The following is a 25,963-nucleotide window of genomic DNA, read 5'->3' on the forward strand; positions in this document are numbered from 1 at the left end:
TTTATTATATCAGATCATATTTTTTGTCTTATAGTTGGGCCACCTGTTGCACTTGATATAGGCCATGTCAACACATGTTTTTCCATATTTTTGTCTATTTTATTTTTCAAAAAAATTTAAATGTGAAAATGACTATTGAAAAGTTCCAATAATATATCAGCCATTTTATCTAGGTTGAGGAGGATAGTGAGATTATATAAATTGGGGTTTGTACATATAGAACCTTTTTGGATACACAATTAAAATTAGATTGATTGTCATTCGTTGAAATCACAAAAAAAATCATGGCAAGTGTCTCACACGTTGCCCGTAATTATGGTGGCTGTCTGTGACCCAACCATCCCGCCCTAATGGATATCCAACCCAGAGCCCAATACATATTCACATATATAAATGAGGTACAAAACCCTAACCCAACCACCCAGCTTCCTCTCTCGGCCCCTCCTCTCCACCAGCCGCCGCACATGCCTACTCCTCGCGCCGCCGCATCGTGGTGTGCTCCGCCTCTTTACGCCATTTCCTCTCCCGACTCTCTCCTCGCCGTGCGCCGGCGACCGATGTGTAGGAGTAGGAGGAACAAAGGCCGAGGCGGCGGGTGCGGCTGCGGCTGCAGAGGCGATGGGTGATCACGTGGCGCGCTGTGACGACTTCGAGAAGAAGGCGGAGGAGAAGCTCTCGGGCTGGGGCCTCTTCAGCTCCAAGTACGAGGACACCGCCAACCTCTTCGACAAAGCTGCGAACTCATTCAAGCTCGCCAAGAACTGTGAGCGCTCCTGGCTGCCCTGCCCAGATCCCCCTTCCCCCCTCGTCTCCCCCATTTAATTTTTCTCCAATTGGTTATGACGAGTCGCTTGGTGGCCTTGCCGCCAGATCTGTCGGCCGATCGGGCGTCAGGATCGCTACCTGCTTAGTTTGGCAAACTAGCGGATGGGTTGGATCCGGGGTGGATCTCAGGTTGCGGATCTACGGCCGAGCCGCGTGATCTTTGATGCGCTAGGTTTCGTCTGAGGATGCTGGTTCCCTGAGTACACAGATTGTGCTTTTGCTTCCTTATATCTCTGAACTTTGTTTAGGAAATACTTATATTAGATTAGATGATCCTTCAATTCTGTAGGTTTAGTGGGCGTTTGGGGGAGGGGAGTACAGGGTTTTCATCCCCTGGATTGAATATGGCAGATCAGTGACTGCACTATGTAAACCAATTCATTCAGCACGTATTGGTAGTCAAAGTTAGGGAGGTTGAATGATGCATCTGTCCTTTTGATGGATAATGCAAATTCAGAGTGATTCATTATGTTTGCTGGAATTCATGTTCAATGGCAGGAAAAAATATAGCCGCTGTTTGCATCATGAAGTAACCTTATAGGGAACACAGAGGTCAAGGAAATACTTATATTAGTTTAGATGATCTTTCTGCCGGTTTGGTGGGCGTTTTTGTGTGTGTGTGTGTGGGGGGGGGGGGGACAGTAAGTGTTTTCATCCCCTCGATTAAATATGAGAGAACATTGACTGCACTATATTAACTAATTTATTCAGCACCAGCAACCTATATTGGTTGGTAGTAAGAATGAGGGAAACTGCAGAATGATCTGCCCTTTTGATGGATAATGTAAATACAGAAAATTCAGAATGACTTCATTATGTTTTCTGGAATGCATACTCAATGCCAGTTGTTTGCACCAAGGATTAACTTGATGATCACTAGGTTGATTGAGATCACAGTGTTTGAAAGGGAGTTCAAGTTGTTCAAAAAGGGTTTGGATTTTTTAGAGCCATCAAACTAAAATGCTGCAATTGGGTTATGATGCTTATGGATCACAAAAAAACAATGTGGTGACTCTGAAATAAAGGACACATTTTACATGCTGGTACTCGTTTTGCAGTTGTTGGGAGATAACATGATAGCCCTTGCCCTTTTATGTGTCTGTGGTTTATCAGGTATAGGAGAATGATTTGCCAAGGTACATGGCCACAAGGTTAAAATAAATGGAACAACCTAGTGAAAATTACACTGCAAGATTTGAACTGTCAGAGAGAATGAATGAATTTAGATATCAGACTTGCTACATCTTGATAGGCTGACATCTTGAAAGTAGACTGACATTTTGAGTTCTGACGCCTTGATAGGCTGGCCCTAAAAAACGAGGTTAACAAACTGGAACTACTATCTTGCTGTGTGGTAAAATATATCTTTTTCATGTATTTGAAATCACTAGATTTTGAGTCTATATTTTGTGAGTGATTTTTGAATAATTGCAGCTTATCCTTTACTGTATATTTGTAGGGTCTAAACTTCAGAGAGGGAAAACTGAAGCAGCTGGACTGAAGCAGTTGGGTACTTGCTTATCACTAGAACGCCATTATGCCCTTAGACATGTGTTGGTGCTGCAGGTTTAATTTTGAGACTTGGGACCTTATATGTGTAATGGATTGGTCGATCGATGTAATGATATTGTATTTACTGTGGAGATGTTAACTCATTTGGATCTGATGTTTTATATGTTGAAAAATTATATGGATGCAATTATGTGGGCTGAATTGTGTGTGCTGGGAAAAAATGGGCTGAACTTTGTGGGCTTGGGAAAAATATGGGCTAAAATATGTGGGATAAAATACAGGATGCATTATGGGAGAAAAATATTATATGGGCTGAATTGTTGTGGGCTCGAGATCTATATGGGCTGTAATTGAAAATAATGGACCAGCTAACACCACTCTAAATAGATTTCAGGCCCATGAGCTATGTGGGCTTTAGTAGGCCAAAACTCATTTTGTGACATTTTTTCTCCCTGCCATGTCAGCTGCCACGTGGCAAGGCTTGTGATTTTGTGACAATAAACCAATGTCATATGCTTGTGATATAAACCAAACAAATGTCACATAATCATTTTATGACGCGGGCTTTTCCATGTTTTGATTTTTGACAACTTAATGTCACAAATCTTAATTTGTAACATAAATTCCATATATTGTGACATAACTAAACGTTAAAAAGCCATGAGTTTCTTGTAGTGATTGGGTGATGCCACCTGGCCCAACCTCCCACCGACCTAAAGGCCTTCCAGAAGGTCAGTGGGACCCATAGTCAGCTAAAGGGCAGGTCGACCGACCTACATGTGGGCCCTATCTGGAGTCGGTTCACTCCCACCGACTTTCCTCATGTGTGGCAATGGTCCAACCGTCCATCTAAGGCGGTTGGGAGGTCGGTGCATCCAAGGGTGGAGAAGGAAGCTGCACGCAGATCGCTGACGTGGCACCCCCTCTCTCACCCCTATATAAGGAGGGGTCCTCCATCTCCCATCTCACATCTTCCATCTACCATTTCATTTCCAAATCCCACTTGGGAGATCAAGTGTAGTGTAGTCTAGTCTAGAATGGGAGTTAGAGTCGAGTCGAGCGAAGCTCGGGTCTCCGGAGTTATCTTCTGGACAGTCTAGTATAGCTCTTGTACCTTTTCTCTTGTATTACATTCTTTATATTAATATAGTATTTCTTTACTTTACTAAGTATTTACTTCAAGTCTTTTCTTCGAGTATTGCTTAGTGCATTACTATACTTGTAGTAGTGTTGTATCTTAGTCTTATTATTGTAGTTGCCTTAGTTAGATTAGTGCCTTCAACACCTTGTGTGTGTTCACTACCATTAGGGGCTTTGGCTATTTACGTGATAGTTGAAATTATAAGACTAGTGTAAGCGAGGTGCTTAGGCTAGCGCTTATTAGTGGATGCCAGCGTATCAAACGTTTTAGTGGGCGGCGATGAAGCATGACAGGCCTCTGCTTCCCACTAGGTTCTATTCACGTCGGGTACGGTCTGCAGGCACCCATAAGACAAAGGTCCACTTGGATAGGAGTTTCGTCCTCCTATTGCCGTCGACTTCCCACCGCACAAGACTGTTTGGATACTAGTCTAGTTGAGACATTACATTGATTAGGATTAGAACACAGAAGTAGAGTTAAATACATAGGAGTCTTTACTCACTCGTTGTCCTCCCACCTAGCTAGCTCACTACCATTTATGTTTACTTACCTTTATCTGACTTATCTATTATTGTATCCTACTACTCTTACCCCCCTATTAGCTCTAGTGAACTGTTGACACTTGCTAATACCACTGGAATACTAGGTTGTCATCCCCAGCATGGCACTAGAGTGTACTATGGTATTTATACGCACATAGATAAATCCGCAAGCACACGGATACCGTTGTAGCTTTTACCCAGTTAAATGTTTTATCGTATCCACAGGGAAACGGGAGAACTGATCTACGCTCTAACTTAACCTAGATAGATAGGTAGGTGTAAATAGGAAAGATGGTAGAATTGAATAAGAACAATATTAAAGGTAAGATAACAATGGGTGATAATATGGGAATAGAGAGTAGAGCAATCTAGTATATGGGCGATGGTAGGAGAATAGAGAGGATAACTATGGGTTCTCTACTTCAAAGGGGTATGTCTATGTCTGGGACGAACCACGTGATAAGAATACACCACAAAGGATGCTTTTCCATAGGCTGATAAACCCTACCAGTCCTGCTAACACGAGGAGGACTACAGAGGACCAACGTAGCTGTCACATACGCGGCCTACCACACGATCCAGCTAAACAGAGGATATCCACAAGTAATCTTGGTCTAAGCACCATGCTTACACCTACACTACAACTCTAACCTATAGGGTCCTATAGATTAAAAGTACTCAAAAGAGTTGTGAACCAGAACATACATGAATAGTAATTGCATAATGAATTAGATGTATATTACCAGAGTCATCCCATGAGCAAGCTTGATTAGAACTTGATCATGGCGAAGTACAACCAGAGGAAGAACAGACAGGCCGATCTCTCCTCCAATCCTCCCTCGTTCTCCATCTCGCTACTATCTGGATCTACTCTACTTTAGAGAAGAGAGGAGAGCTCTCATCTCCAAACCCTAGCTTTTGCACTGTCTATGAATAATGAATAGGGATCAAGAGGTGTCTCCTCCAGGGGCCAGGGGGCCTGCTTATATAGCCCCTCCAAATGAATGTGGGCTGTCGGATCAAATCGACCTTGATCCTCAAAGGCGGTGGAGCATAATCCTCGAGGTGGAGCCTGATTGGTTCTTGTAGCACGGCGGGTGCCCTACCCCCGGGCCCGCTCGGCCTCCCGTTCGTTCCCGTGGCTTCTAGAGTCTTATAGATGATAGAAAATTGCCGCACATGTTAATATCTCTATGTAAACCCGACGTGTGGGCCTATCCTGTATATTTCCTGATAACCCCCTGCAGAAATAGACAAACACCAAAACTTGTGGAATTCTGTCAGATAAAAACCTAAGTCTGGGTGTTGGTTGCATTTGGATCCTTTTCTTTATTTATTTGATGATTAAATTTGATACTTAAGGACCGTCAACAAACTCCCCCAAGCTTACCTCTTGCTCGTCCCTGAGCAAGGATAGACTTAGTGATGTATGAGATATTGCTGCAATGTCTTAGAAAGTTGACGGTACAAATGCTTTCAAACAAGGTCTTATCTCTGAGTTAGAGTAAACTATTAAGACTTAAAACTTACTCATTTTACCTTTCACCATGGGGCTTGCAACCGTCACTTATGTCTTGAGCAGTTAAAAGATAGAATGGTCAAGTCAAGCACCATGTCTCCTGTTCTTTGATCAACTATAGCTTTGGAGTTTTTGCAGATTTTTTTAAAATAAAACTCAGAGATTCCTTGTATGACTCTCTTAATTATCTCTTTTGTGGTATTTCTGGATCCTTACCAAGGCAGTGATGGTATATGCCTTCTCTCAAAGTATGTGGTATTTGTGGTATGATGCATAGTGACATTGCCTTATCTCTCATCCTACTCTAATAAGGCTTGATATCTAGAGCTCATAGGTGGGAGATAAAGTATACATACTTACAAGACATATATTGCATAGTCAAACCATGGATCTAGAAGAACAAGTCAATAAGTCAAATCAAGATGTGCATGTGTGGTAAATGAATGGTGTAGGGTGATGATGGCGATAATGGTGAAAACAATGGTGAAAGTCTAATTCTATGTTTGCTCTTTTGAGGGGATACATACATTTCTTACACTTTGAAGCTTTTTGAGGGGAGTGAGATGTTCTATGGCCTTGTTTAGTTCGCAAAAATTTTCAAGATTCCTCGTCACATCGAATCTTTGGTCATATGTATGAAGCATTAAATAAAGATAAAAATAAAAACTAGTTACACAGTTTACCTAAAATTTGTGAGATGAATCTTTTGAGCCTAGTTACTCCGTGATTGGACAATGTTTGTCAAATAAAAACGAAAGTGCTACAGTAGCCAAAAAACCAAAATTTTGCCAACTAAACAAGGCCTATATTTTCTTTTTCTTTTCTCTCAGGTGGGTATCTTGTACCACTAATTCTACTGTCGGACACATGTCCATTTTTACCTCTCGTCTCACTTTTTCTTTTCTTCGAGGTTCTAGGCACTTGCCACTTTTTATTTCCTCGTATTCATTTTTTTTTCAGAGCACTCACCCTCTTGGAATAATGTAGCAAGTGGTAGTAACCAAAATATCTCGAGCATTTATTTCACAGGGAAAAACAGGAATGTGATAATGTTTTTGGCTATTCTCTCCTGGATAGGAGTAGAATAATTTTGGGTGAATCTGGAGATGGAAATGAGTGGATGTATGTGGATGCGTACTTCCGGAGTAGAAGCAGCATGTATGGGTGAACGTGCAAGTGAATCTTGTTTTTAACCGCATGACAAGCTCCTAAGGGTCTACACAGCTTGACCACACTCAATGCTCATATGTAGTAAAAAGTAAATGTATGATTCATAGTCTAATAAGCATGTATATATGGTTGTGGTAGGATTTTAAAGTCTCATCATACAGGAACTCATCATGCAACATTTTAAAGATTTTCAAAGATAAAATTCTCTAGAATTCTAGTATCTCTAGGAACAGATAAACAACAGCTCAACCTTCCTATATCATATCCGTTAACGACTTAGACTTTTGATCAGGTACTGTTCCTACAAGTTTAGGTTTAGAGCAAGCTTTAAATTACAACTGTTATGCCTAAACTTGAGAGAGTTCTCAAATTAAAAAACTAGGTACTTGGCAGAGCAACTATTCATCATATCCATGTAAGAGTTTATCATTGGAGTTCAATTTGGCATAGACATTTTATTTATTTATTTAGCAAACTAAGCAAAGATATAAGCACAAAACCTTTATTTGGGTTTTTATGATTATGCATCTTTTCATTATTTGATTAAAGTATAAACGCGAGTAGAAACACTTAGCTGGATAAATGGGCGTGCTCTCCACCAAGCTGGATTTTGATGTAATTTCTTCTGATGTAACTAAGAGGTGGCAGAGGTGTATTTGAATGTCGGCAGCACCCTGACAGCAATTAGGATGTCCTCCGTCTGCTAGTCTTCTTTGATCCTTGAATTCTGTGGAGCTCAAATAGACAACAAAGCTTTGTGAAACTGGTTAAGTGTTAGCATAAAATCTCTTAGTCGTAATCATGTTGAGCTTCATCTAATAAATATTACTCTCTTTGGTAGGATCATAAATTTATTTTTATATTTTCATTTTTATCTTATAGGAATATTTTTATTTTTACGCCACCACAGTGAATGTAATTATGGGTTTTCTGCCACGAGCATACTCACATGGGGCTTACTGTTTTTAAAATTTTTATTTTCTTCTCATGATAGCATATTAACTAACAAGCTATTTAAGGAAAGTAAATAATTTAAGGAACAAGGGAATGTAGAAAGGATAAATATGTATAACTACCAATTTTACCTTTCAGCGAGGGTTCAATGTTTTAAGTCTTCTGAACCGGACTTCTCACCGTGTTCATTCTTTAGGTGCATCATTTGATTCAGGTCTGGACCTTGACATCTGCACCTCATGATACGGTGTCACCCATGTTCTTCGTTTGCCCAGCAGTTCTAAGTGTGGCGTTGGCAGCATCCTGCTCAGTGTGTTTGTGCTTGTAGATCCACGTCCTTCACTTGGTGGAGTCTAGGAGTTGTAAAACTCCTAAATGTTTTGCTCGAAGTGTACCTTCCCATAGAGACAAAGCAGAGCTCAAGTGCATGGGCCCTGTTGGTGGAAAACACCAACAGAACCAAAAGTGTATTTGTTCTTCTCTAACCTTAAGCATAGTGAGCAAGACAAATTTGATGGATAATAAGATTGTCGGTGTTTTGCCCCCGGGGGGTCACACCAACGAGTAAACTTGTATGTGTGTTCCCTCTCCCAGATGGTGATGCAAGAAAGACACAGAGGTTTATACTGGTTCGGGCAAGAGAAGGCCCTACGTCCAGCGGGGGAGGATGTTTTCTATTATCTTGCACCTAAGTGCTTGTACACGGGTGAATACAGGCGAGTGTTGCTAAGGACGGTAGTGATGTATGGGTGGTTGTTCTACGTGTAGTGTTCTGTGTATCCCTTCCTCAGCCTCCCCTTTTATAGTTCTAAGGGGAGACCTAGGTTACATGTCGTAGGAAATAAAATAAGGCTCGATAGGGGTGTGGTACGCTGACCTACTCGAGGCCTCTGTACCGGCGTGGCCTCGAGCCATCTTGTTACTTGGTACTTTGGTGATGATCGCGGATGCTTCTGAACTCGGCTCCTGTGCGTCGCCTTGGATTGGCTTAACCATGGACACACCTGTACATCGCAGCAGTAGTCGTGTCTAGAACAGTTGAAGCGCTGACTCTTCCCTAACTCTTCCCTGGGAAGGTGTGTGCTTGCTCGAGGGTCTGGCGCTGGGAAGGTGTGTGCTTGCTCGAGGGTCTGGCGCTGCATATGGCTTGGTTGAACGGTACGCTGATCTTGGGAGCCTCGAGGGACACCGCGATGCGACATCTCGTCTGTCGCACTGTGCTTGGCTGTACTCTTGCTTATCTGGGGGATAAAGCTACGAAAAGTGGCATTGGACGGGTGCGTGCTTCCTGTCGCGTTTCCCGTGACTGTCGGGTTAGGTGAGAACATGGCAGGCGCATTAAATGCCTTGGCTCCCGTACCCGCGACAGACGGCGGACGGCGCCTTTGCGCTCGAGGCCTGTCGATTCGCTCAAGCCACTTCCATATTCGACGGTTGCCGTTTAGTCGAGCCTCTGCCGATTCGCACGACCCTCTTTCTGTGTTCGAGGCTATGGTCGACATCGAACTTTGGTGATCACGCGTGTAAGTGGGGATATCGAGTTAGGGCCTCGATTTATGTACGGGTCTTTTGTAACGGGTGTTGGTTGTGATACCCCTTATCCACACCCTCGACAGTAGCCCCCAAGTATCTACTCGAGCGCTTGCGCTCGAGTAGAGGCTCTTATGTTGGTCGAGTTTCCGTGGGGTCGCGCGAGCGACCCCTGTGGTGGTAGCCGCCGAGCCCTTGGAGGAGTCTTTGACTCCTTCGAGGGTTATGTTGCTTTTTCTAATGGAATTGTTCTCGGTCTCCCCTTTCTCCGAAAGTCATTCGTCATGGAAGAGGGGCTTTGAGCCTTAACCGGTCGATTTCGTGATTTCAAGGTTGGAGTCGTGACGTACTCCTAGTGGAGCGAGCGCCACATACCCCAGGTTGAGTCCTTATTGGGTCATCCAAGTGAGAACCCATGCCTCGTTCGAGGGGGTTAGCTGTAGCCCGGAGGTGTTCTCATAAAAGCAAGGTTAGTGCGGTCGGGGTTACTGGTCTCGTTGGATATAGTCCATCGGCTCGCTGCCTCCCTCCGTGGGGATTCCTCTCGACCCTCCTGCCCCTGCCTTGGATATCCCTGGCGAGTTTTCGAGGTAGGCCTTGTTTTTGACCCCTCGCCGGGCATCCCTTACTCTGGTACTCGAGGGCAACCGTCGAACCCCTCGAGCGGGCCGGTCTACGATCCCTCATGATTTCTATTGCGGTGCGCGCGTTCCTTACCTTACAGGAGAAGGAAGAGACGTGGCGGTTCGCTTTCTTGTCCATTGGGCGTGCCTTTTTAGGCAGGAGCCGTTGCAGCACTGTGCCGTTGTGGAATTCGTAGCGCCCTGTTAGTGAGAGCAACAGGACCGTTAGGCGGTGCATTTACTAGGGAGGTTACCGTATACGCCGGATCTGCCTATTGGGGGATGGACGTCTATAAATATCATCAGTTCTCTCAGCTGCTATCCCTTCCGCTTTCCACCATTGTTCTTGCCTTTGCTCTCCTTGCCATCCTAACGCACGCACACCCTTGAGCACGTAGCAGCAGAGCCGCCGTTCTTTTTCTGTCAAGATGCTAGTGAGGCTTGTTGCAGCTGATGACTGGCGCCCGTCGTCGATGACGGACCGCCAGCTGCTGGATCTCGAGAAGGAGGGACTCCTATGCCCCCGCGTTTCCTTGTCGCGGCCGGAGTGGATCGCGCCGGCGGCGGACCACCGGTAGCCGAGACCACCCAAGGGGTATGTGGTCTCCTTCGCCAAGTTTCATCGTCACGGCCTCGGTTCTACCCCCAGTCGCTTCATGCGGGCGCTCTACCACCACTACGGTGTGGAGCTCCAGCATTTTTCGCTGAACGCCATCACCGCCGCGGCGAGTTTTGCCACAGTGTGCGAAGGCTACCTAGGGATGATGCCGCACTGGGACCTATGGCTTCATCTGTATCGGGGTGAACTCTTCCACACCCCTGGTGGAGCCACAGGGGTGAGGAAATCAGTGCGGGCCGGCTGCCTTAACCTGGTGCAGAAGACAGGCAAGGCGGTGGAGCCTCGAGAGTACATCCCAGTCGGGCTGACGTTGAACCACGCCCAATGGGACTCCCAATGGTTGTACCTTTGAAACGACAATGACCTCTTCCCTGACTACACGGGGCATTTGATCTCAGAGCGTCCGGACAACTAGAACTACAGCATCGTCAAGACCCTCCAGTTGCGGCTCAGCCCCATCCTCGACGCCCTGAAGACGCTGCGCGAGGAAGGTCTGACCACCGCATTCGTTCTCTCGACTGTCCACCATCGACGGGTACTACCGTTGATGTCTCAACCGCTGAGAATGGATGAAATGGGTCCCGACGTCTCGTCTCGCGACCTCGAGGCATGCCAGAAGCCCAATGAGGTGCCTGCGGACAAGGAGGTTGCCGCCAGGGTCAGGGCGGCTATCGCCGGTGATTTTCAGCCTGAGCATGTCAACGGCTTCCCCATGAAACCTGACGAGGTCTCGATCAATCTGGTGAGCTCTTCCTATTTCCGTTACACAATTTTTGATCTTTCTGATCTTCCTAGGGACTCACGCCTATTCCTACAGGGACCGATCGACGCTCGGTCCTCGAGGCCTCCGGTAAAGGAGGACGGCGTCGATCGTGAGAGGAGACGTGAGTCCGCAGAGAAGCAAAAGTCCGTAAAGGACTTGGAAAAGAAAAAAGAGAAGAAAAAGAATCTCGAGCGGCAGGCGCTCAAGAAACGTCGTGCGAGATCGAGGCAGAAGGGGGAGTCCGAGGAGGATTCCCCTGAGGAGGATGATGGAAATGAGGGCGACGATGATGGCAACGACTCTGAGGGGATGGCAGCTCGCCTTGACAGAATCCTCGAGGGCCCGTCATGAGCCGACGTCGACGTATCATGGACGGGGGCTCCTAAGAGGACATTGAGCTATCCTCGCGATGGTCAGCAAAGGGAGTCCTCGCCGCACCGTTCTCGTGCCAATACCCCTCCTGCGCTCGCACAGGGCTGGGCCGTTTCTCAGCCACAACATCCTCCCGCGTCCGGAGCGGGCCACCGGGTCAAGACCATGGCGACGAGGCCATTGACTCACAGCCGCACCACCATGGCAGCCTCAAGTCAGAGGGAAGGAGGTCGTGGGAGCTCTAGCCCCGGCGCTCGCCAGGCAGGAGGTGTGGAGCCGAGGCCCGCGCCTGCCCATGAGAAGCCCGAGATCTCGACGCGGAGCGGCTCGACACCGGCTAGTCGAGGGACTGGCAGGCGGGTTGTTCTTCCCGTGGGGTAAGATTTTTACGTTGTGACTTTTGTTTCCGATGTCTTGTGCCCCTTTTGGTTTCCGCTTCTCTTAGGCTATCCCCCCTATTCTTAGGTTAAAGCGGCCGTTGGAATAGGCCCAACCTTCGATGGCCAAGAAACTTAAAGTGGGGGCGGTCTCTAGAGGCTCGGGTGAGTGATTTATTCTTCTTTCCGTGGTACTGGAGATGGGCCATTGTTGTGCCGAATTCCTTTGCGACTAACGTATTGCCTTGGGGCGCACACAGGTTCCTCTAATCCTCGACCGTCAACGGATATCGAGGGGACCCCGCCTCACCCATCGGAGGGGGCAAAATCTCTGGAACCGCCCCGCCGTCACCAAGGCGGGTCGAGACGCCTCGTCTCCAAGGTCAGGAGGGAGCCCCCGAGCCTCCCCAGTCTCGCGGCGTGGGATACCCCATCACCATTAGCGACAGGTCCGGTGGCGATCTGCTCTCGAAGGACGCTCGCGCCACGGATACAGAGGTCGAGGCCTCTCCTGTCGCGAAACAGACGCCTTGGCCCATCGGGCACCACTCCGTCGAGGAGAGGAGGAAGAAAAAAGAAGAAGAGCGTGAGGGGGAAGAAGAAAAGGGAAAAGAAGAAGAATAGAGCCACCTGCAGGGAAGACTATCACAAGAGGCGCAGGCGGAGCGGCTTGTTGGGTATTTTAAACGCAAACAGAAAAAATCCGCAAGCGCACGGATACCGATGTAGCCTTCACCCGGGAGTATTCCAGAGTATCGATTTTCCACAGAGAATGTGAGTGTACTAATTAAGATCCAAAATCGCCCATGGATAACTATATAAGTATTTTTGGTGGGAAGAGAGGAAGTTTCCTGAGAGTTCTCTAGTTGATCTAAGAATCAAGAATTACTTCAAGATTATCTATATCGGGACATCAGAGCACTAACCACAGAAAGAGATGAGAAGGGGGCTAGGAAGGTCTGACTACGGTCCTACAAACACCGATTCGAACGTGGTGGAATACGTCGACCGTTAGGGCTGTCACTACCCTAAGGCTACCACAACAATCTGTAGGATTGGGTGCAATTCCAGGTAATCGCAAGACTAAACACCACGTCTAATCTATTAATTACTACTCTAGCGTTATAAAGACTAGAGCACTTGATGCAAGCAGGAATCCAATAAATAACTTGAATGTAAATAAAAGTAATTAAAGAACTCAGGAATTATGAGTTGAAGAACCTGGAGAACGATGAAGAACGAACCAGTTGCTGCAAAAGTACAATGTTGAGGAAGATCCGACAGATCCGGCTCCTCCTCCGCTCTCCTCTTCTCTCTCCCTATTTTCTAGATTACAACTAGAACTAACTAGAACTAGAACTAGAGGAACTAGAACTAGAACTAGATGAACTAGAACTAGATCTAGATGAACTAGAGGTAGAACTAGAAGAACTAGAGGGATCCTCTCTACTTGGATGAAGAATTGAAACCCTAGCTTTGATTCTGTAGAAGAGGTATGCCTCCAGGGGCTGGTGGGGGTCTGCTTATATAGTCCAGGAAGAGTAGCCCCCAAGAAATCTAGGAAGAGTAGCTCCCAAGAAATCTAGGAAGAGTAGCTCCCAAGGAATTTCCACGTTATTCTCCACCATCCGATCAAACCGACCTTAATCGTGTGATTTTCCTTGATCCTTAGAGTCGGTGGAGCACGATCCACGAAGTTGACCCTGATTGGGCACTGTAGCAGGGCGGGTGCCCAGTGCCTGGCCCCGTTCGGCCTCCGCTTCTTTCCCGTGGCTTCTGGAGTCTTCTAGATGGTAGAAAATTGCGCGGTACGTTAATATCTCTATGTAAACCCGACGTGTGGGCCTTTCTTTCATATTTCCTGATAACCCCCTGTAGAAATAGACATACACCAAAATTTGTGGAATTCTGTCAGATAAAACCCTAAGTCTAGGTGTTGGCTGCATATAAGTCTTTTTCCATGATTAGTTGATGGTTAAATGTGAGCATTAAGGACCGTCAACAAGCTCCCCCAAGCTTAACCTTTGCTCGTCCCTGAGCAAAGATGAACTCAAGAGTTTCTGCAGTGATTTCATGCCTTAAAGATACACATGCATTCAAACAAGATCTCATCTCTAGGTTAGGGTAAACTGTTAAGATCTAAACTTACTCATTTTACCATCCACCATGGGGCTTGTAACCGTCACTTGTGTCTTGAGTAGTTAAAAGATAGAACGGTCTAGTCAAACGCCATATCTCTTGTTCTTCGATTAACTATAGCTCTCGTGTTTTTGCAGATTTTCAAATAAAACTCAGAGATTCCTTGTATGACTCTCTCTAGTCTCTCTTTTGTGGTATTTCTCGATCCTTACCAAGGCAGTAATGGTATATGCCTTCTCTCAAAATATGTAGTATTTTTGGTATGAGACATAGTGGCATTGCCTTCTCTCTCACCCTACTCTAATAAGGTTTTGATATCTGGAGCTCATAGGTGGGAGACAGCTAATACATACTTACAAGACATTTATTGCATAGTCAAACCATGGATCCAGAAGAACAAGTCAATAAGTCAAATCACGATGTGCATGTGTGGCGAATGAATGGTGTATGGTGATGATGGTGATAACAATGGTGAAAGTCTAATTCTACTTTTGCTCTTTTGAGGGGATACATACCTTCCTTGCTCTTTTGAAACTTTTGGGGAGAATGAGATGCTCTATATTTTCTTTTTCTTTTCTCTCAGGTGGGTATCTTGTACCCCTAATTCTACTGTCGGACACTTGTCCATTTTTACCTCTCGTCTCACTTTTTTCTTTTCTTTCGAGGTTCTGGGCACTTGCCCCTTTTTATTTCCTCATATTCACCTTTTTTTAGAGCACTCATCCTCCTAGAATAACGTAGCAAGTGGTAGTAACCAAAATATCTTGAGCATTTATTTCACAGGGAAAAACAGGAATAGGAGAATGTTTTTGGCTATTCTCTCCCGGATTAGGAGTAGAATATATTTGGATGGTTCTGGAGATGAAAATGGATGGATATATATGGATGCATACTTCCGTAGTAGAAGCAGCATGTGTGAGTGAACGTGCAAGTGAATCTTGATTTAACCACATGACAAGCTCCTAAGGGTCTACACAGCTTGACCACACTCAATGCTCATAAGCAGTAAAAAGTAAATGTGTGGTTCATAGTCTAACAAGCATGTATATATGGCTGTGGTAGTAATTTAAACTCTCATCATACAGGAACTCATCATGCAACATTTTAAATATTTTTAAAGATAAAATTCTCCAGAATTCTAGCATCTCTAGGAACAGATAAACAGCAGCTCAACCTTCCCATATCATATCCGTTAACGACTTAGACTTCAGATCAAGTACTCTTCCCACAAGTTTAGGTTTAGAGCAAATCATAATTAATAACAGTCATGCCTAAACTTGAGAGAGATTTCAATTTTGAGAACTAGTCATGGCAGAGCAACTATTCATCATTTCCATATGAGAGCTTATCATGAGGGTTCATAGCAGACTTTATTTATTTATTTATTTAGCAAGCTAAGCAAAGATATATATAAGCACAAAATCTTTATTTGGGTTTCTATGATTATGTATCTTTTTATTATTAGAGTAAAGTATAAACGTGAGTAGAATACTTAGCTGGATAAATGGGGGTGCTCTCCCCCAAGCTGGATTTTGACGTAGTTTCTTCTAATGTAGCTAGCAAGTGGTGGAGGTGTATTTGAATGTCAGCAGCACCCTGACAGCGATTAGGATGTCCTCCGTCTGCTAGTCTTCTTTGATCCTTGAATTCTGTAGAGCTCAAATAGACAATAAAGCTTTGTGGAACTAGTTAAGTGTTAGCATAAATATCTTGCCTTTATCATGTTGAGCCTCCTCAATAAATATTACTCTCGTTAGTAGGATCATAAATTTATTTTTATAATTTTATTTTTTATAGGACAGGAATATACTTATTTCATTTTTACGCCACAACAGTGGATGTACTTATGGGTTTTATGCCATGAGCATACTCCCATGGGGCTTACTATTTTTAACATTTTTATTTTCTTTTCAAGATGATATGAACCTGATTAACTAAGCAAACTATTTTAAATAGTTGAAAGGAAAAAGATAACTACCAAGTTTACCTCTTGGCAAGGCGTTCGGTGTTTTTAAGTCCTCCGAACGGGACTCTCTATTTTCTCAGTCGTCCTGGGCTTCGCTGGATGGCGTAGTCGGTGGTTCCGGTGGAGCCTGCTCTTCATGTATAACTATCTTTTTTCTCCACACCTGACTCGATGCTACGGTCTCCTCAGGACAGTTCTGTTCAAGTTATATGTCTTCAGACCTTACAACTTCTGCATCATAGTCTACCCATCCGTCCTTGATGATTTGCCTTCTCTGATTGCGGTTGCGTCGTCTTCTTCTTGTCCTGACCTGCTTAGAGTCTTCAACTATATAGTTAGGGTCAGTAAAATAGCAGCGTACCTTCTTAGAGGGGAAGTTCATGTGGACTTCTCCGGTTCCAATGTAGATGATTGCTTTAATGGTGCTGAGGAACGGTCTCCCATTGATGACGAGTGGATCGAATTCGTCTTCTCCCATGACAATAACCTTTCAGAATGTCTGATCTGCCATCTGAAGCTGATTGTATGTCGGTTTTAGGGGCATGGTTCCGAATAGGAGCTGATAGGTGACTGGCGGCCATTATGTTGACACCTGACCCGGTGTCGCAAAGCATCTTCTGGAAGTTGTATCCATCAATGGAGCACTGGATGCTTGGCATACTTGGGTCATCCTTCTTGATCAAGAAAGGTGACTTGAGTTGACGATCTTGACCTCCTTGAGCTGCAGTGACCATCTTAGCTGACACGGTCCACATTTGCTTGTTCCTGTTCCTCCTGTTGGTCCTTTCCTTGGTTCATGTCACGATTGCTTTGAGATTTGTGTAGTCTTGTTCTTGAAGGAAAACGTCTCCTTCTTCCCCTTGATGTAGAAACTGATCTTGGCAGCACTAGCGTAGATGACAGCTCCCGAGGTGTTCAGGAATGGCTTCCCTAGGATGATGGGTGCCCTCTCATCAGTACCAGTCTCTATCACCACGAAGTCTGCTGGGGCATACAAGGTACCAACTCGGACGCAGAGGTTCCTGAGCATAATGTTGACGCTGGAGCCAAAGTCACAGAGTACTTCTGGGAAGTCCACCATGCCGATGGAGATCGGGATGACGGTGCATCCTGGATTGCCTCTCTTGACCGGCAGAAGGTCAGTAATTACTTCCACGGGTTACTCCAGTAGTTATGTCCTCAAGCATCTCAGGGCAGTGATTGCCTGAGTGTCTGGTCTCTCCAGTGTGTTTGTGCTCGTAGATCTAGGTTCTTCACTTGGTGGAGTCTGAGAGTTGTAAAAGTCCTTCATATGCTGCTCGAAGTGTACCTGCTCATAGAGACAAGGCAGAGATCAAGTGCATGGGCTCTGTTGGTGGAAAACACCAACAGAACCAAAAGTGTATTTGTTCTTCTCTAACCTCAAGCATAGTGAGCAAGACAAAGTTGATGGATAATAAAATCGTGAGTGTAGTATTTAACATTTGTCAGATTAGATTGCTTAACCTTATGGAAAGATAATCTATCTATATATATGTTTTGTTTATATCTTTCAAAGATTGAGTGTGCAACATTTTAGCTAATATGATTAGGAGTGTGGAATCACAAAGGTGGAAGGACTAAACATGTTGAATCGATTGGGTTGGTTAATCTAGAGTTGTAGATCATACATGTTTGTCTCTTTTATTCATGTGAACGCCAGAACCAAGGAGAAGCTTATAGAAGTGATAGTCAAGTACTTTAAAATGTTACCTTACTTGAAGAGTGATGGTACAGTATCACCTTGTGGAAGCTTTCCTCTCTTAGCGGTTGTGCATCGTGTTTGTGGCACCTCCATGGATCATCTCTTGTGAGCTATGGCTTCCTTGTGTAAATTGTTAAACTTCATGTGTCTCTCTCTTTGTCTCCAATGTGAGTTTATCTCAGGACATTCCAGGTCGATATTGAAAGTTTTCCTGCAGGGGTTAGTCCAACAAAATATCCAATATCTACTATAGCATACTATCGGCTCAAAGATCAACCTAGACACCATGTCTAATTTGATTTAGGAGGGAATTTTAACCTAAGCATCATGCTTAATTTAAAATCCTTTGGAAGTAAGATCATCATTCCTAAACTAAGCACCATGCTTAATTAAGAGATAAATGAAACTACTCCAAACCTAGACATATACTAAAGCAAAAAAAGGTAGCATGAGAGCATTTATAGAGATCTACTCAAGTGGAGATGAAGTAGTGTGATTAGTATTTAACAAATTGAGCATGTCTCAAAGGTAGGGACAACCAACATAGCAACATGACAAAGGATGTTTTTATGTAAAGTACTCCCCCAAGCTTGAATTTTGCAAAATTCAAGTTTTGATGAATTTAATTCAATGTTGTATGATGATTGGTTGTACATACCTTGTGCTTGTCATTCATCCGATCTTCTTGCTCCAATCCTGGAAAGGTTAGTGACAAGAATACTCGAAGGAATATTTTTACAATTATCCTGATATGCTCAACACACAAGGTAATGTTGCAAATAATTAAAAGTTTATGTTATGGTCTGATCAGTGCTTATTTTAGGACGCTAAGCTTGTCCTTGGAAAACCATCAATTTATGTCAGTGAAGTGGTTTCCCCTCCAACACTGACCTATATCAAGATCAACTCAACGAGATCTGCAATATTTCATATAGACATGCATCGACAACCGCCCTTTTAAAGTTTTTATAAATAGAAAGGAAGAGGGGGTTGGAGATCTCGAATGTGGTGATGTTGGAGAGACCAATGGATTGTGAAGATGTTGCATATGAGCATGGAGTAAGTGAAGTGGCTATGAAATAAATTCCATGCTCATTAATGCTTAGAGTGAAATCCATGTGGTATGGTGAAAATGATAAGGTGAGTGTGGTAAAAAAGGAAAAGAAAAAGGATACATGGACGACTTGGTTCGAAACTAGCACAGCTACCGTTCCCCGGCAACGGCGCCAGAAAGCTTGTTGGGTATTTTAAACGCAAACAGAAAAAGTCCGCAAGCGCACGGATACCGATGTAGCCTTCACCCGGGAGTATTCCAGAGTATCGATTTTCCATAGAGAACGTGAGTGTACTAATTAAGATCCAAAATCGCCCAAGGATAACTATATAAGTATTTTTGGTGGGAAGAGAGGAAGTTTCCTGAGAGTTCTCTAGTTGATCTAAGAATGAAGAATTACTTCAAGATTATCTATATCGGGACATCAGAGCACTAACCACAGAAAGAGATGAGAAGGGGGCTAGGAAGGTCTGACTACGGTCCTACAAACACCGATCCGAATGTGGTGGAATACGTCGACCGTTAGGGCTGTCACTACCCTAAGGCTACCACAACAATCTGTAGGATTGGGTGCAATTCCAGATAATCGCAAGACTAAACACCACGTCTAATCTATTAATTACTACTCTAGCGTTATAAAGACTAGAGCACTTGATGCAAGCGGGAATCCAATAAATAACTTGAATGTAAATAAAAGTAATTAAAGAACTCAGGAATTATGAGTTGAAGAACCTGGAGAACGATGAAGAACGAACCAGTTGCTGCAAAAGTACAATGTTGAGGAAGATCCGACAGATCCGGCTCCTCCTCCGCTCTCCTCTTCTCTCTCCCTATTTTCTAGATTACAACTAGAACTAACTAGAACTAGAACTAGAGGAACTAGAACTAGAACTAGATGAACTAGAACTAGATCTAGATGAACTAGAGGTAGAACTAGAAGAACTAGAGGGATCCTCTCTACTTGGATGAAAAATTGAAACCCTAGCTTTGATTCTGTAGAAGAGGTATGCCTCCAGGGGCTGGTGGGGGTCTGCTTATATAGTCCAGGAAGAGTAGCCCCCAAGAAATCTAGGAAGAGTAGCTCCCAAGAAATCTAGGAAGAGTAGCTCCCAAGGAATTTCCACGTTATTCTCCACCATCCGATCAAACCGACCTTAATCGTGTGATTTTCCATGATCCTTAGAGTCGGTGGAGCACGATCCGCGAAGTTGACCCTGATTGGGCACTGTAGCAGGGCGGGCGCCTAGTGCCTGGCCCCGTTCAGCCTCCGCTTCTTTCCCGTGGCTTCTGGAGTCTTCTAGATGGTAGAAAATTGCGCGGTACATTAATATCTCTATGTAAACCCGACGTGTGGGCCTTTCTTTCATATTTCCTGATAACCCCCTGCAGAAATAGACATACACCAAAACTCGTGGAATTCTATCAGATAAAACCCTAAGTCTAGGTGTTGGCTGCATATAAGTTTTTTTTCCATGATTAGTTGATGGTTAAATGTGAGCATTAAGGACCGTCAACACGGCTGCAGCAGGAGCAGCGGCAACAGCTACAGGAGGAGCAGCCTTAGCTGCGGCGTGGAGAACAGCTCAAGGATCAATTGGAGCAGTGCCGTCAGCAGGAGCTGCAGAAACTTCAACGACAACAGCAATAGTGGTGCCAACAGCTGGAAGAGCTGCTCGAACAGCCACCGCGAAGCCCGTTCCAACCAGAATCGTTGCCGCCACAAGGGCCCGAGGCCGAGGAAGAGGGACTGTCGGTTTATGGTCCTCCAACCCCCGCGTGGCTCCGTCTAGGGGGGGCCGCGTCCATCCTGGCCGAGCCTAGGCGAGAAGACGGTGTGGTGGCGCTCGCTTGTGCCATGCGCACCCCAGCAGACCCCCAGTCAGAGATCAAGGGCATGATTTACGGTATCGAGGGGATCGCTCCCAGGTTCCTTCGAGACTGACGACCATGGGTGGATCTCAGCACCGTCAGTGAAGATGAAGCTGGGACCTTGGGCGGAGGCGATACCGGCGAGACCGGGACCTGGAGGTCGGTAGACGACGACGGGCGGTTCCCCTCCCTTGCCGACCTGTTCTTGCACCACGAGGGTCGCTTGAGACCATTCAAGAGCTCATCCGAGGCATTAAGGCGCGCATAGAGGAGGAGAAGGAGAACTGGGGCCCTGGGAGGATCCACCTTCGAGCCTCTACCTGTTTGGAGGAGCCCTACATTATGATGGACGACCGGAAGGAGGCGGAGAAGTGGGAGCATCTCGAGGAGCTTTGGCTCTGGATGAAGCACGTTGTGGGACTTATGTCCGACATCATCAACAACAGGCTCGGCCAAGCCTATTTCGTAAGTATCTTTGGACCTTAGCTATTTGGGTACTTAGTCTCACATTCTTATCGTTCGGTCACCTATGGCAAGATCTGAAAGAGACCTCCTGCCTAAAGTCGGGTTTCATTCACGCGACGAGAGGCGGTTGGGAGCAGCTCCCTCTTCTCAAGGAGCAACTCCTCGAGTCGCAGGAAAAGCTTCTCCAGGCATACAAGGACCTCATGGCGGCTAAGGAGGAGAAGAAGGAGAAGGAGGCTGCCCTGGCCAAGGCTCGGGAGGCATCGGAGAAGGCGAAAGAAGAGGCCGCACAGCTAAGGGAGCGGACCGCCTTGGCTGAGGAGACTGCTTCCAAGGCCCGGGAAGAGGCCACGCATTACAAAGATGCGGCCGCCGAGCTCGATAAGGAGAATAGCCTCGTTAAGTCGGACCTCGCCTCTTCTCAGGAAGCTTACAGTGAGCTAAAGGAGGAGTGCGTGAAGAGCAAGATTGCTCGGAGCGCCGCGGAGGAGGCTGGGAAGAAGGCCCGTGAGGACCTCGAGGCGGAGCGAGTTCGTTCTTGCGGCCTCTCTGACGATGTCGACCGTCGGAAGAGAATGCTGCTGGAGAATGAGGGAGCCGTCTTACAGGCGGGTAAGATGATCGAGGACTTACGAGCCACCAATACTGACCTAGCTCGCTCTTATAAGGAGATCGAGAGGGCCAGCACCGACTTAGTTGGTGAGAACACGGCTCTCGAAGAAAGGATTCGTGGTAAGTTTCTCCATAACTTTGTGTTTCTTTTTATAAGGTTTTGCTCTTATGTTGCCTGACTCTCCTATGTCGGTCTTTTTAGGGCTCAAGGATGATCTCCTGGCCGCCCAGGTCGATGCTCGTTCTACCAAGGCTCAGCTCGACGGGGAGGTTGCTTTAAACGGTCGACTAAGGACTGCGATAAGCGACCTCTCGGCCTCCTGGGAGCTCGAACCTATGGATGAGTCGAGGGAGGTGGCTCGAGGCGATGCGCTGGTCGTCCAGCTGTGCTACTTTGGTGCCACGCTGAGGGATCGGGTGTGGGACGCCCTTGATACCTGGGTGAAGCGAGCGATGGCGGTCGTCTCCTCGGGCTTCTCCTACGACATGGAGGTGGTGTCCCACGGCTTCGTCACCAATATTTCCCAGACCGACACCGAGAACGAAGAGAGGCTCCATGCCTTGATCGACGACGCAGAGGTCCCTAGGGAAAGGCTGGCGAGGCTGTTCGAGCCAGAGGTACTCCCTCCTGAGACTAGGTTGGGCGTAGAAGATGGTGGTGAGGGCAGGGTTGTAGACTAAGGCCTGCGAGCCTATTCTGGGTATCTAGGCCCATTGTAAAATACTTATTACCTGTCTTAACTAAAGTTGTGGCTTGAGTGGTCTCGAGGCTAGTGATTTTCATGCATATTTGCTTATTTTTATGCTCGAACTTCCTTTGTTTCCTTTCCTGCCTAAGTTTGTATTCTCGTTCGATCTTTTGTTGAGGCAACTTCGATTGCCTTAAGGGTGAGGAAGTGAGTAGAGTTACCGTAGCCTAGGGGCGTAAGGGTTCTCAGGCTCACCGTTTCTCGACCCTTAAGGGGTTCGAGGTGCCTTTGCTTATTTGATCTTGCGGGGTTTCCTTAGGTCTTGAAAAGAATAAGTCATTTGACTTTTAGGAACCTAGGGGGTCCCCCCACTAGCCCCTGAGGGAGTGTCGACTATGATGGGTCATAGTTGGGACTTCCTCCTAACGTCGAGATTTGACAGTTTATAGCGCAAACTACTTGAAAAAAAAATCTTGTTTATTCTCATATTCATTCGTAGTGTCTTGGTACAAGATGTGCATGAAAATGTAAAGCCTGGTAGCTCTAAGGGTAGAAGCGATGTAGCTGCTCGATGTTCCATGCATTGGTGAAGACCGCCCCTTTTTCGTCCGCGAGCTTGTACGTCCCCGGCTTAAGACCTCGGCCACCACGTATGGGCCCTCCCATGGTGGAGTCAGCTTGTGGCGTCCTTGGTTACTTTGTCGTTGTCGTAGGACGAGATCGCCCACGTTCAGATCCCTTTTGCGCACGTGCTTGTCGTGATAGCGTCGGAGCTTTTGCTGGTATCATGCGGAGTTGAGGAGGGCCATGTCTCGGGCTTCCTCGAGCTGGTCGACCACGTTTTCTCGGGTCTCCTTATTTGTCTGCTCGTTGTAGGCCTTGAGTCGAGGTGACCCATACTCAAGGTCTGTTGGAAGCACAGCCTCGGAGCCATAGACCATGAAGAACGGGGTGTATTTTGTGGCCCTGCTTGGCGTCGTCCTTAAGCTCCGTAGGACCGAGGATAGTTCTTCGATCCATTTATTGCCGAATTTCTTCAACTCGTTGTAGATTTTTGGTTTAAGTCCTTGCAAAATCATGCCGTTGGCATGCTTGACCTGGCCGTTAGTTTGAGGGTGAGCTACCGCGGACTAGTTCACACGGATGTGATGCCGGTCACAGAAGTCCAGGAACTTTTTGCCGGTGAACTACGTGCCGTTGTCGGTGATAATGATGTTGGTTATTCTGAACTGGTGGATAATGTCAGTGAAGAAAAGGATGGCCTGCTCGGAGCGGATGTTTGTGATGGGTCGAGCCTCGATCCATTTGGAGAATTTGTCGACGGCCACCAGCAAATGGGTGTATCCTCCCGCAGCTTTCTGTACGGGGCCCACGAGGTCAAGACCCCACACCGCGAACGGCCATGTGATGGGGATCAATTAAAGAGCATGAGCGGGGAGATGGGTTTGCTTGGCATAGAACTGACACCCATGGCACTAGCGAACGAGCTCTATAGTGTCGGCTACGGCCGTTGGCCAGTAGAAACCTTGTCGGAAGGCGTTTCCTACAACGGTTCTGGGTGCAGCATGGTGGCCGCAAGCCCTCGAGTGTAGATCCTCAAGGAGCTTTCGACCTTCTTCTATGGTGATGCAGCGCTGCAAGATCCTTGTCGGGCTTGGTCGATATAGCTCTTCGCTTTCACCGTAGATCACGTACGATTTGGCCCGTCGAGCGATACGACGGGCCTTGGATCGATCTTCCGGTAGTTCACACCGGATAAGGCAATCGAGGAACAGCGTACGCCAGTCGAACGGTCGGCCGGGACGCTGTTCGACCTCCATTACTTCTGCTGCCATCAGTAAGGCTTCGATAGCGTCGGTCGGAGTGGGGGTTTCGATGTCAGCCCCCACGCCCAGGTTGACGGATGGCTTGTGCAAATCTCTCGAGAACACGTCGGGTGGGACAGTGCCTCGAGTCGATGCGATCTTAGCGAGCTCGTCGGCTGCCTCGTTGTATCGTCGTGCGATGTGAACGAGCTCGAGGCCGTGGAACTTGTCCTCGAGCCTGCGTACTTCATTGTAGTACGCCTCCATCTTTGGGTCGTGGCAGCTCGAGGATTTCATTACCTGGTCGATAACTAGCTGAGAGTCGCATCGAACATTGAGGCAGTGAACTCCTAGTTCGATGGCGATCCTTAACCCATTGACGAGGTCCCCATATTTTGCAACGTTGTTGGATGTGGCGAAGTGTATTCTAATGACATACCTCATGGGGACCCCAAGGGGTGAGATGAGCAGCAGGCCTGCCCTAGCTCCTGTCTTCATGAGGGATCCGTCGAAGTACATCGTCCACAGCTCCGCCTAAACCTGGGCTGGGGGAGCTGTGTGTCTGTCCATTCCGCGATGAAATCCGCTAGGGCTTGAGATTTGATGGCTTTGCGGGGCGCATAAGTGAGGGTCTCACCCATGAGCTCGATCGACCATTTGGCGATCCTCCCGGTGGCCTCTCAGTTCTGGATGATCTTGCTCAAGGGGAAGGACGAGACCACCGTGATCGGGTGGCCGAGGAAGTAGTGCTGCAGCTTGCGTCGGCGAGGATTACGACATAGATCAACTTCTAAATCTGAGGGTACCGTACCTTGGTTTCCGAGAGCACTTCGCTAATGAAGTAGACCGGCCCCTGGACTGGTAACACGCGTTCTTCCTCTGTCCTTTCGACCACCACAGCCGCACTAACCACCTGGGTCGTAGCTGCAACGTATAGGAGCAGGGGCTCTAGAGGCTGAGGGGGAACTAGGACCGGGGTGGTGGTCAGTGTCCTTTTCAGGTTGTCGAGGGCTTTCTCGGCCTCAGGGGTCTAGGAGAAACGATCAGCTTTTTTCAAGTGCCGATACAGCAGCAACGCCTTTTCCCCAAACCTCAAGATGAAACGGCTCAGTGCCGCCAGGCAACCCGTGACTTGTTGCACACCCTTGACGTCTCGAATTGGCCCCATCCTTGCAATGGCCGAGACTTTCTCGGGATTAGCCTCGATGCCACGTTGGGAGACTATGTAACCCAGGAGCATGCCTCGAGGCACGCCGAAGACGCACTTCTCAGGGTTAAGCTTGATTCTTTTTGCGCGTAAACAGCCAAAGGCGATCTCGAGGTCCTGAATCAGGTCGTCTTGCTTTTTTGATTTGACGATGATGTCGTCGACGTATGCCTCGATCGTCGATCCTATGTGTTTGCCGAACACGTGGAGCATGCATCGCTGGTATGTTGCCCCAGCGTTCCGAAGCCCGAAGGGCATGGTCAGGTAACAATACATCCCAAAAGGCGTGATGAAACATGTCGCGAGCTGGTCGGACTCTTTCATCTTTATTTGATGGTAACCAGAATATGCATCAAGGAACGAATGGGTTTCACATCCCGTGGTAGAATCAACAATTTGGTCGATGCGTGGTAAAGGAAAGGGAACTTTTGGACATGCTTTATTCAAACTCGTGTAATCGACACACATCCTCATTTTCCCATTATTT

General features: G+C 46.6%; 2 protein-coding genes across 2 annotated transcripts; both read left to right on the forward strand.

Moving 5' to 3' along the window:
- LOC8062604 (alpha-soluble NSF attachment protein) lies at positions 427-2,535 on the forward strand. The gene is made up of 2 exons (XM_021452176.1): positions 427-763; positions 2,285-2,535. The coding sequence occupies exons 1-2, from the start codon at positions 619-621 to the stop codon at positions 2,395-2,397; spliced, it is 258 nt and encodes an 85-aa protein (XP_021307851.1). The 5' UTR covers positions 427-618; the 3' UTR covers positions 2,398-2,535.
- Positions 21,367-25,597, forward strand: LOC110432657 (axoneme-associated protein mst101(3)-like). Its single transcript, XM_021453433.1, has 3 exons — positions 21,367-21,895; positions 21,978-22,045; positions 25,574-25,597. Exons 1-3 carry the CDS (start codon positions 21,367-21,369, stop codon positions 25,595-25,597), a joined length of 621 nt encoding a protein of 206 aa, XP_021309108.1.

The sequence above is a fragment of the Sorghum bicolor genome, chromosome 2 (assembly GCF_000003195.3).
Source record: "Sorghum bicolor cultivar BTx623 chromosome 2, Sorghum_bicolor_NCBIv3, whole genome shotgun sequence".
NCBI lineage: Eukaryota > Viridiplantae > Streptophyta > Magnoliopsida > Poales > Poaceae > Sorghum > Sorghum bicolor.